Source organism: Lagopus leucura, unplaced genomic scaffold (assembly GCF_019238085.1).
Source record: "Lagopus leucura isolate 7727_CA_CO unplaced genomic scaffold, USGS_WTPT01 Super-Scaffold_100002, whole genome shotgun sequence".
Lineage (NCBI taxonomy): Eukaryota > Metazoa > Chordata > Aves > Galliformes > Phasianidae > Lagopus > Lagopus leucura.
Genome location: NW_024962263.1, coordinates 32,235,521 through 32,248,063, shown reverse-complemented (window position 1 = coordinate 32,248,063; position 12,543 = coordinate 32,235,521). Strand labels below are relative to the sequence as shown.

General features: G+C 35.4%; 1 protein-coding gene across 1 annotated transcript in view; it reads left to right on the top strand.

The window, feature by feature from the left end:
• The window catches only part of LOC122178826 (dynein axonemal heavy chain 5-like), a 147,431-nt gene that overhangs the window by 36,900 nt on the left and 97,988 nt on the right, over positions 1–12,543 (top strand). Inside the window, exons 33-42 of the mRNA XM_042869302.1 lie at positions 1,271–1,382; positions 1,702–1,830; positions 3,053–3,252; positions 3,353–3,506; positions 4,163–4,429; positions 4,658–4,786; positions 5,220–5,435; positions 7,027–7,173; positions 9,292–9,464; positions 11,399–11,577. Of these exons, the coding sequence (XP_042725236.1) occupies positions 1,271–1,382; positions 1,702–1,830; positions 3,053–3,252; positions 3,353–3,506; positions 4,163–4,429; positions 4,658–4,786; positions 5,220–5,435; positions 7,027–7,173; positions 9,292–9,464; positions 11,399–11,577 (1,706 nt within the window). The remainder of the gene's footprint in view (positions 1–1,270; positions 1,383–1,701; positions 1,831–3,052; positions 3,253–3,352; positions 3,507–4,162; positions 4,430–4,657; positions 4,787–5,219; positions 5,436–7,026; positions 7,174–9,291; positions 9,465–11,398; positions 11,578–12,543) is intronic.

The following is a 12,543-nucleotide window of genomic DNA, read 5'->3' as shown; positions in this document are numbered from 1 at the left end:
GAAAAAAATTATAAAAGGGATGTGGTAAGAAACACTATTGAAATTTACAATTCATAACTATATGGAAATTTCCCTTTATCTTTTACTGTAGTATAACTTAAAGAGATTGTCAAGTAATTCTAGGAATGTAATTTAAACCTGATTAATGGAATAGTTTGTTAATGTAGTACATATTTTGTGGAACTCATTGTTAGGAAGTTATTACTGAGATCAAAACAAAGGAAAATGTTATTTGTATTTAAATGATCATCAGTTTTCATTACCAAGTGAAGAGATTCCTTTTCCAATTGCTAACCTAAGAAAGCCATTGTAAGGAAGTTTGTTGTTTTGTCTTGGCATAGAATTAGCCTCTCAAAGCTTTATCCACACATCTGAATATAATTTTCCATCTGCAGTAATCTTCTCTAGCACATTTGATATTGTCTATTGTTGGATTCAAGATGAAAGAGTACAGAGATCATTGCAGTGCTATGACAGTATGCGTATTTTATCTACCTCATAGCTGCAAGCAGTGAAGAATTCACACGTGTTCCAGTGTTGTGTAACAGATCTGTCTGATTTTGAGCTGTGAAAAACGAACAATGTCATGGGAGGATATTTTGCTATGGATTGGATTTATACTGTATCTCTTTTCTGGCACTGAAGTGTAAAAGAACTGCTGTCAGTCTTTGGTCCATATCTTTTTTCAGATGAAAATTGCCATAACTTGCTAGAAGTAAACGGAGCAGTGACAATTCACCATGCTAGACATTCTTCATTTTCATTTAATTTTCATATTGAAATCATTCATAGAGGAAGACTGTTCTTTAAGCATCTTTCATACAAACTAGGTATAAAATAGGTCTTATCTGATTGAAACTGAAGGATTTTTTTCTGCCTACAGGCTGATCAGTTTTGTTTTAAGGTGTACTTTATTGGAAAAAAAAAAAAAAAAACATGCTTCTTAATCATTTTAACCTTTATAAAATAGAGGGTATTTTCAATTTTTAAATAAATTAACAATACCATAAAGGGTTGAGTTCAAGCATGAGTTTGCAGGTAACATTATCATTCTCTAATTTAACTGAAATGGAAACCAACCCAATCTAGTGTGAGTTTTTCCTGTCTTTAGCAGTGTTTCATGCCTGCAGTCAGAAATAATCAGCTATATTTTATGTTGCCACCTTGTAACTCGATTTTTAACTGGTCAGAACATGGGAGTATACTGTACTATTAAATGTTGAATTTTGGTTATGGGGAATGAAATATATTTTTTTTTTTTTTTTTAAAGAATTCGTAAGTTACCAAAAGCTCTGAAGGAATGGCAAGCATTTCGAGACCTAAAGAAGAAAATTGATGATTTCACAGAGAGCTGTCCTCTGCTTGAAATGATGGCAAACAAGGCATGTTCAGCGTAATGATTTGGAGATAACATTAATTTGAAAAACTCTATTTATGACTGTTCTGTCTGACTGTATGATGCTTTCTGTAATCTTTTTTATAGATTAAAGCAGCTTATTTATGACAAAAATCTAGCTAGGATTGGTTGCAGAAAAGTAAAACAAAAAGCTTCATAATGAGATGAGAAAAACTGTTAATGGTTTCAGTGGAATGGAAATCAAGATTCCTTTATTTAACAGATAAAATAAAAAATAAGTGATCATTCTAGTCCTAAAATAATAGTTTTTAAAAACCTTTCCTAATTCCTATGGGCTTTTCTAGGCAATGATGTCTCGACACTGGGAAAGAATTGCACAAGTAACTGGACATCACTTTGAGGTTGACTCTGAAAATTTCTCTTTGAAAAACATAACAGATGCTTCCTTGTTAAAACATAAAGAAGATATTGAGGTAGATTTACTTTTCTGTACTTTTATCTAGTCAGCTTTGTACCCTAAACAAATTTGGTTTCAGTTAGATAATTCTTTTGTAGCATGGACTTTGGTAGCTGATATCAGCAGTGATGGCTCATTTGCTTCCTTTTATCCTGGAGAAAGATGAAATTAATAGATGGTATTAAACTAGTCCCATCAGAAGGAATTCTGTTGTTTTAAGAGTAATATGATTCTGTCATGCTTCTGTTTTAAGATCTGCTTACTTGTATTTTTTTAAAATTCCTTTTAAATGTCCCAGCAGAGAGAAAAAGTGGCTGTAAGTCTAATCCTGCTAAATGCTTGAAATCCTTGGAACACAGTAGAAGTAGGATATATGGAATTAAAGGGACACAAAATTCATTTGTAAGAGAACAGGGGAATGAGAGAGGTTGTGTAATGTGCACAGAGATATTGCTACATTCATTTTATGCCATTGTCATTTTTTGCAAGGGTAAATTACAGCTAAAAATAAAGAAGGAAAACCCTAACTGTTTCAAGCTTCATTTTTATTGTGAATCTGTTTTCCAAACCTTCTGTAGTAGTGACCTGATTTATCTTGTTCCAATTCTAAGACAAAAACATGAAATCAAACCCAATATCCAAGCAAGAATTTAAGCCTTTTAAAAGGATCAGAGTGGCAGCCTTACATCCAAAGGAAGATTTTAAACCTGTAATGGCAGTCAGTACATTACTGAACCTGAATCTGGGGTACTTCAATCTAAGTAGCTTCTCTTTTTTTTTTTTTTTTTTTTTTTTTTTTTTTCAATTTTATGGCATTCTTGTCCTCGCTGTCTTCAAGAAGTAGTACACATTCAAGTTGCCCACACAGTCTGCTCTTGGGCTGTTTCCTGGTTTTGATTGATAATGTTTATTTTCCCTAACACCCTCAGTAGATATATTGGACTCCAAATTTTATTTTGTTCAGAGAGGCAAATTCTGCATCCAGGTTTACTGATTGAATCTTCAGAAGTATAAGGTGACTGAATGTCAACGATGATGGAGCACAGCCCATACGATATTTCAATTGCCAATAATTCTATAATATAAACCAGTGTTGTAACTTAATTATTTTGGGGTTTTCGTACATATATTTTCATTAGCTAAAGCTCACACTGAAGTCAGGATCTATCTAATAAATTTTAATTGCTTTACAGGTGTATATTGTAGTATTCTTTATTTACTATTTTAATCTTACATAGGATATCTGCATCAGCGCTGTTAAAGAAAAGGATATTGAAGCAAAATTGAAGCATGTCATCAGTGAATGGAGTACCCATGCTTTCAGTTTTGGCCAATTCAAAACACGAGGAGAACTCCTTCTGAAAGGATCAGATACATTAGAGAAAATAGCTTTGGTGGAAGACAGCCTCATGATATTGGGGTCACTCATGAGCAACAGGTACAAAAGTTAATGTATACACGTATGGTTTAAATCTAATGAAAACCAAAAGTAAACAACTATATTTGACTTTTTTTTTTTTAAACTCTTGTTTGTACAGGTATAACACACCATTTAAGTCCACTATACAACACTGGGTCCAGAAGTTAGGCAATACAGCAGAAATAATTGAAAACTGGATTGCTGTACAAAACCTCTGGATTTACCTTGAAGCTGTGTTTGTTGGTGGAGACATTGCAAAACAACTACCTCAGGTATGCTGATTTATGATAACTATACATGAAAGACAGTATGTTGTAAGAAGAGGTTAACCACATCACAGTTCACTTACAAATGCGTTTGATAATAAAGTGAGTTTTTCACAGACAAGCTAGTAAAAATTGTGCCAGACTGAGGTCTGTCTGGTTGAACTGCATAGAACTTAGTGATACCTACAGGAACATAACTGTTTATTATTTAGATTCAGCTGTCCTTGTCAACCTCCAATATTAGTGAATCATATGCTAGATAGTGCAGGATTCAGTACTACTTAATGCAAAACTAATTTATCGTGTCTTTCATATATGTAAGTGTGACTTTCTCTGTATTTGCAGATGCTTGTAGGCTCTAAGTTACACGATAAAGCAATGGCAGCTCTTCTGTATGAATTCTGTGTATCTAGGACTCAGTTCCTAACTAAGTCCCACAGAGAGATCCTATGAGACTTGGGCAGCTGTATGTATGGTAATCTCTCTGAACTATTGCAGTCTCTTCAAAAGACTGCTATGAATTTCCATGATGGTAAATGAGAAAGATTTAGGAAGTGCTCTGACTTTGTTCCAGAAGAGAAATTTAAATTTTAAAAATTGACAGATATGAAGGAGAGATAAAACATGGGGTTTTTTGTTTCTTTTTTTTTCTTTTACTTCAGGAAGCCAGAAGATTTCAGAACATTGATAAATCGTGGCAGAAAATTATGCAGAAAGCTCATGAAACATCAAACATAATACAGTGCTGTGTTGGAGATGAGACTTTGGCACAGCTATTGCCACATTTGCTGGAGCAATTGGAAATCTGTCAGAAATCACTGACCGGTTACTTGGAGAAAAAGCGGTTAAAATTCCCAAGATTTTTTTTTGTGTCTGATCCTGCTCTTCTGGAAATCCTTGGTCAAGCATCTGATTCCCACACTATTCAGGTACAAATAATAAAGCAGTAATGCTCTTATGGTCAATATTAGTAAGTGGTGACTTTTGTTATTTTAGTGGTGACTTTTGTTATTTAGTCAAGTGATTTTTTTTTTTTTTTTTTTTTTTTTTAACCTGTGGAAAATCTGCAAACCCTTCTAATACATAACTTAAAGGCAGAATAAGAATGCCATATCAGATCAGTTTGTGAAGCTCTTTATTTTCTGGTTCTATTGCAGGCACATTTATTAAGTTTGTTTGACAACGTTAACCGGGTTGAATTTCATGAAAAAAACTATGACCAGATTTTATTGTTTGAATCTCAAGAAGGAGAACGGGTCAATATTATTGAACCAGTTGTAGCTCAGGTAATGGCAGTATATATTGCACTTTTTCATGACTTGATTTAGAATAGATTTATGTTGTAATGACAAACAGTGTTGCATCATGTTACTATTTGTCTAGCTGAATGAAAACCTTCCAAAGTGAACAGCATGATCAAGGCCGAAAAGGACAGGACAGTTGTGTCATTCTGTAACAATTACTTTAGCTGGTTTTTCAGCAACACTGATATGAAGTACCAAATCCATCATGCATAAAACCATGCAGAAAGGCAGTGGAGCAGGGAAAGAGGAGTCTTTTAGATTAGAGAATAACAAAAAATAACATAGAGAATGGCAAAGAGGGAAATGGGAGTTTGAAGGACTGGGGGTGGGGAAAAGAAGTCACACAGGTCTTTTCTTCCTTGTAAATTATTCATAAAGAAATTCTTTAAAAATACTTTCTTGTTTATTATTTCAGGGCAACGTGGAAATCTGGTTGGGTCAGCTGCTGAATGGGATTCGGAAAACAATCCACACTATCATTAGAGAGGCATCAGTGGCCATTAGCGACTCAGGATTTAAGCTGTATGACTTTCAGGCAATGTTTCCTGCACAAATAGGACTTCTGGGAATTCAAATGATCTGGACCAGAGATGCAGAGAATGCACTGAACTGTACCAAAACAGACAAAAAGGTAGTATTTAATGAATCTCTGGGGATTAATTAAAGATTGTTATTTGGATCAGTACATATTGTGAAAAGTTACAAGTAATTTACAGCAAAAAGCACGAAATACTAATTAAGTAACCAGAATAACAAATAAGCTAATGAGAAAGCAAATGATAAAATGTGTTACAAGGTTACTCCTCCTCACAGATTGCCCAGTATAAGCCTTAAAATTGTTTCTAATTTTGTGATTTTTCTACTGTTCTGTCAGCCCAGTCAGACTGAGAAGTGATTATTTGGGAATACAGTGAATCTCATGTTCTTGCTTTCCCCGGAACAGATTTGGAAAGAAATAAGAGCTCCCCATATTTGGGGAAATAATTGTACTTCATCAGCTTCTGTCCAGTGTAAAGTGACTTAGAATTTTCAGTTTGTGAGCTTTTATTTTTTTTTTTACAGGGAAAGGAAGGAATGGAAGCTGTTTTAAGAGCTGCTGATTTAATCTCAATTGCTCAGAGAAGCTACTATTAACACCAAGGGTTATTAATTTAATAACACTGAATCTATAAAGTGGGAAAGAAGGAATATGAACAAAAAAGTTGGAAATTACTTTTAATCAGGAGTATACAATGAAGTGGATCTGAGAATTAGAAGCACCATCCTGAAGTAAAGGAAAAGTGAGGAGAAAGGTGCTATGCTGTACTTTTACAGTTAATTAGGACAGTCTCTAGACTGTGGAAATGACCATTTAGTGCTGCCTTTTCTTGTATGAAATTTAAAAAAGGCACAGACCTGCTTTTAGTCCACTCCAGTTCATATACGAACTAGACTCAGATTCTTTTTCATTTCCTGGAAAACAGTATTTGTGGTCGGGGACAATCTCTCCATGTGCGTTTGGAGGGCAGGGAGATTGTTTATCTCCATTAGTTTTGAGGTGGTTTTAGCAGCTTACTCTCAGAAAACAGGGAGAGTTTTAGGGTTTGAATATATTCACAAGAAACTAGTGTGATCCTTCTCTCACATATTTGTAACAGGAATATATATGAGCTGCTCTTTCTGACACCTTAGCACTTTGTGATTCTTTTGTGTACCAGGAAAGTCACTGACAGAAACTGATGCTGTTTACCTAAGCCACTGTTATGTAGTCATTTTTTATTTTTTATATTTTGTAACGGAATCTGATGCCACATAAGAAATTACTATTTCAGCATTAGCATTGAAGATTACAGTACATTTTTTATCTTCTCTGGTTAGAAGACGGGATAGATCTCTAGGATCCTGTTCACCTCTGAAAATACTGTTTGGGTGGATGTGCAATACCCAAAACAAAAGGTTGATGGTTCTGAAAATATACAGGGATGCAATCAGCTGAAGATGTGTCCAATCTAGGAATCAAATTGTATGTGACATGTTCACCCAGAGGCACCTTATTGCGCTTCGTTGGGCTATGACTGTATGTTTGGAGCGCAGCTCACATATCCAGAATTAGGATTCCAAACCTAATAAATACAAAGCAAAACAGACATTTCATGGGGCCAAGGTGTTTGCAGATGTTTTTTTTCTAAACATTGGGAAAGCAAATTGTGTTTATGTTAATGTGAGTGTTCTTGCTGTGTAAGGTAATGCACGCAACAAGTCAGAAGTTTTTGGAACTTCTAAATGATTTGATTGACATGACTACACACAATCTAACAAGAATGGAGCGCACAAAGTATGAAACTTTAATTACTATTCACGTACACCAGAAGGATATCTTTGATGATTTGGTGAGTTTCTGAAACCCTTAAGAGACTTTCTGTGTACAAGCTTTTGCACATACAAACAAATCTTACAGTGTGTTCTTTCTGAGTAGCTCTGACATTAGTGATGTATTCTATTCTATTTTCATTTCATAGAGATGTCACACGAAGATAAGGATGAAGTGTAAATAGATAAATTCATGGATTAAGACTGTGCTTTTCAGATTTTTAAGTGGTTATTGATTCTCATGCACAGATTCATTGAGGGGATTAATATTTCTAAAATAAGATATTCTCTTAAACTGAACATTTAATAAATTATTTAAATGAAATGTAAGAAGAAAAAGCATGCTCTTAGCAATGCGATCAATCATGTGAATTCCAACCTGAGCTCTGTGTTGATCTAAGGTAACAGTTATTAAAGATTAAAGCAGTGAGGTACTGCATGCTTGAAAAAGACAGCAATAATACCCAGAACAGATATTTTAATGGTTTTTTGTTTTGTTTTATAATTGAATTGCATGAGGATTCCTTTAGATAAGTTTTCTGAAAATATGAAACTAAAGCCATAAAAATGGGAGTAAAATAACTTTTGAAAAGTCTGCATGTTGCAAAGGTCTGTAATTCCATACAGCATTGTTAGATTTATTCATATATATTATACAGAAAAATAAGAAATGCATGTGTAAAGAGAGGAAATCATAAAAAAAAAAAAAAAGGTAAAAATTAGAAAGAAAACTGCCAGCTTCTAAGTGTGGAGTTTTTTCCTCTCATCATAATTTTGATGCATTTTCATCATTATTTTCTTAATTCGGCATTTCATTATGAATTAATTTAATGCCATATTGTGATGAAATTACAAATTTAAATAACAGAAAATGGGATAGTTTTTCAAGGGCCTGTGTGTATAAAAATAGAAAAAATCAGGGACAAGTCCAAAACTGGGGAATGGATTGATTCACCCCCCCCATATAAAAAAAATTCTATTTCCTGCTAAGCAATTTTTTTTTTTTGTCTGTGTGTGTGTGTGATTGAGACAAAGCAGGCAAAGTGGTTGAGAATTCAGAAACTTTTCTTTATCTTAAAGTCTATCTGCTGTTCCCAACAACAAGGACCACGTATTCCTCTGGGGGCTAGTGGTTTGAGATCATGTATCAAAAATAATTATAGCATCATAGAATGGCCTGGGTTGAAAAGGACCATGAAAATGATCATCTAGTTTCAACTCCTCTGCTGTGTGCAGGGTCGCCAACCACCAGACCGGGCTGCCCAAAGCCACATCCAGCCTGGCCTTGAATGCCTCCAGGGATGGGGCATCCACAACCTCCTTGGGCAACCTGCTCCAGTGTGTCACCACCTTCTGGGTGAAAAACTTCCTCCTAATATCTAACCTAAACCTCCCCTGTCTCAGTTTAAGACCATTCCCCCTTGTCCTATCACTATCCACCCATGTAAACTGCCATTCCTCCTCCTGTCGATATGCTCCCTTCGTGTACTGGAAGGCCAAAATGAAGTCTCCCCAGAGCCTTTTGTTCTCCAAGTTAAACAAGCCCAGCCTGTCTTTGTAGAGGAGGTGCTTCAGCCCTCTGATCATCTTCATGGCCCTTTTCGTGACCATCCCCAAGAGCTGCATATCTTTCTTGTATTGGGGTCCCCAGGCCTGGATGCAGTACTCCAGATGGGGCCTCGCATAATGAAACAACATCTATTAATTTGCTACAGCTCTGAACACTTTGTACTGAAAAAATACTAAGCTAGTGCACAGACATGTATACAGCGCGTTCCTTCTTTGTCCAACATCTAAAATTTTATGAGTAATGGCACCATGCAGTATAACCACTATTACTAAATAGTTTTTTTAATTAAGCTACCAGTTATTTTTCTTTGATGTCTTTTTAAGACACAATAATTTCTAAACACAATTCAAAGGAAAGTCAAAGTGCTTGAAAGGATCAGAAACGATCAAACTAAGTTATAAAGGGGTTTGAAAAGAACAATGTGTGTCGTGAATCCTGCCTAATGCTCATTTTTTCACCTCTTGAATTTATGGTTGGCGGATGTTTCTTCTGTATGGAGAACAGAATTTAAGATGGATTTATTATATTGTTTGACTTCTACATTAATGTTATTTCTCTTGCATCGTAGGTCCGTATGAACATCAAATCTCCATCTGATTTTGAATGGCAAAAGCAATCTCGGTTTTATTTTCTTGAAGACTTGGATAAATGTGTTATCCAAATCACAGATGTAGAGTTCACCTACTGCAATGAATACTTAGGATGTACAGACAGACTCGTTATAACTCCTTTAACTGACAGGTTATTATAAAAAGATTAGATGCCTAGTACTTGGAGCCTTACTTGTTTCCTTTAACTTCCTTGTGAGTTGGATCTCTTAGTCTGATTTGCAATGCAGTGCTGCAGTATTGATGGTGAACAGCAGAGGCCAGTGCTCATATATGATTTAGTTAGGGAAAGCAGGCACCCCATAGAGAGATCCTGACTTTTCTTTTGCGTGTTTGCTTAGGCTATCTATGCTAAGGTAGGTATTGAAAACTTACCTGTGTTCAAGGTGAATATAGCAGAACGTAATAGCGATCACTTAAGGAGAGTGGATCTGCAGTATGTTGCTGCTTTCAGTCAATTAATAGTTGAATGTGAATTTGGGATTATGGCAAATAATTTGAAGTTTCTCTAGGAAAAATCAGTAACTTAGGAAATTGCATCAAACAGCCAGTACAGATATAAATTTGAAGCGAGAAACTGAGAATGGCACAACTGCAAACACAGGGAAAAAAACAAAACAAAACAAGAAAAAAAAACCCCAACACTTTTAAATAAAAGTTAAGGAGAAATTCTTATTACTGGAGAATTATACAGCATGGTACAAACTCCATTATGTACATATTTTTCTGAAGTAGTGCTTCACCAAGGCAAGAAGCAGTTGTATTTGTGATGCCAAAGCTTGTTCTTTTAAGTGTAGATAGGAGTGTCAAAATACAATGTGTGCTTAGTTGTTATGTGAAGAATAGCTGCATACTGCTAAATTGATGCAGAATTGCCTTTGTGCTCTGTACTACAAGACTTTATTTACAAGTGATGTTTTGGATTTTTGCCAATTTCTGAAACAAAATTTTGTCCAGTGGGCTGCTTAGAGAGCTAAAATCGTTTACTTGGATACCAGGCTTTTAAAATATAACACAATCTGCCAAATTCTGTATACATACACTAAAAATTCACTTGATTTCTGGAGAGAATGAATCTTTTAAGTGAGCTTAAGCTATAACAACTAAATCCCAGAGTTGTCTGGGGTTACCTGCAAGATCCAAGCAAAGCTGCAGAGATTGGTAGCTATCTACTGCCATACACTGAAAGAGTATTTGAACCAGGGATATTTTCTAGTGTTGGCATGGGAAACTTTACGTGTTGTGTGAAAACAGGATTTATTCCCCTTTGAAAATTTTTCCACTTTAATACCACCATATGGGCTTACATGGGTTTATGATAATTTTCAGATAGTAACGCTTAAGCTTTGCAGTAGCCACCTTGGAATCAAGTGCTGTTTGGCTAATGATCTTGTGTTCAGAAACATTCCTGAATCACATGATAAATATACATTTGCTATCTTGCAGTATGTTAATAGGGCTGAAATTGAGTGCTCCTAAACATCATATCAGACACAGGCCATACCATGGCAATTACAAAAAAGAAACGCAAGTGCTCTTTCTCAAGATTTGTGCTATTCATGGACTTACCAGTTTCAGTAGCAGAACAGTTAGGAATGATATTTTTTTCAGTTAACTGAAAGTCTGTTAACTGTTTACTGGCTTATGAGGCGATAAAGCTTTATTACTGCTATTATGTTAGAATGAGTACTGTATTATTTTATAGGAAATGATACTGGTACCATTTGTTTGTTTTATGGTACCCATTTTGTCTTCCCAGATTTATCATAAAGCTATTGTGTGTCACAGTGCTAACATTGTTGGACATAGGCTTACTGGGATTTTAGGGCTATAGGTTTTAGAACAGCAGTCATACTTCCCCATTTAGTAGTCTCCATACTATTTGGGGAGGCTGTGATCTAAGCCTGGAGATGTCAACCCAGGATTTACTGCAGAGAAGCACACTCATTTATGCCCTCTTTCCCCCTTTCTTCAGCCCTACATAATACAAGTGTTGTGGTTACATTAATGGACTTCAAGTAATTAAGAGTAGAAAAAGATTTATAGAAGTCTTTATTCTTTTTCTAGATGTTATATCTCTCTGGCACAGGCCCTAGGCATGAGTATGGGTGGTGCACCTGCAGGACCGGCAGGAACAGGGAAAACAGAGACAACTAAAGATATGGGCAAATGCCTGGGAAAGTATGTTGTTGTTTTCAATTGTTCAGATCAAATGGACTACAGAGGATTGGGTCGTATCTATAAAGGTAAGAAATAATCTGACTTGTTCACTTTAAAATCATACGTTTCTGTCTCCTCACTAGTGACTTAGAAGTGATTAGTCAAATATTTCCTTCTCTGTTTCCTGTTATTTCTAGATACATATACACTTCTTTTGATGTTTGATTGATTCTTCTTCTACTTTTTTTTTTTTTTTTTTTTCTCCTGGTCCCCTGTTTCCCTTTTCTGGAGGTGCGGATTCATGAAATCCCTCCTCCCCACTAATCACAGAACTGGGCCGAACCAGCCCATAAACTGTTGACAATTCCAACCACCCTAAGGGGAGAGTATTCAGCCCTCTCTTTCCCAATTCACGTCAAACAAAAGAACAAATCTACAGCTCAGTGGCATTGTACAAAGTAGGCAGACCAGCACAAAGTACTGTACTGTTTTATTTCAAACTCAAGAAATTTTTTGAAACTGGGAAAATGAGACAGCAGCCAATGTGATGTTTTCATATTACACAGATCTTGGAAGTCAGTTTTGCAAATCAAATTTGCAAAAAATTGTATCAAATGATCCAATGTTTGTGAATTTCATTATGTCTGTTTTATTGTACGTGGTTGCAGTGGACTATATGGACCCCAGAACCATCATTTTCTGTAAGTGGTGGACAGTTAAATAAAAAACAGAAGGTATCATAAAATAATTTTCACTATTGTGACATCTCCTGCAGGTTACAATATAACCTGGAAATCATTTCGATTTTTAGTTAAGCCAGAAATGCTGGCCAAAATGTTAATTGAAGTAACTTTTTTCTTTAATTTTCTTTGTTAAAAGCTTAAGAGTATCCAGTTAAGCTTTTCTAATGGGAATAAAAAACACGTCAACTATTGGATTAAGATGATTTTGCATTTAATTGTGAAAATATTTTCCATTTTTCCGTCTTCCCTGTGGTCTTACTCGGTTTGCATAAGGCTAAGTTAAATCAAGCTGACCAGTAGTGCATATTT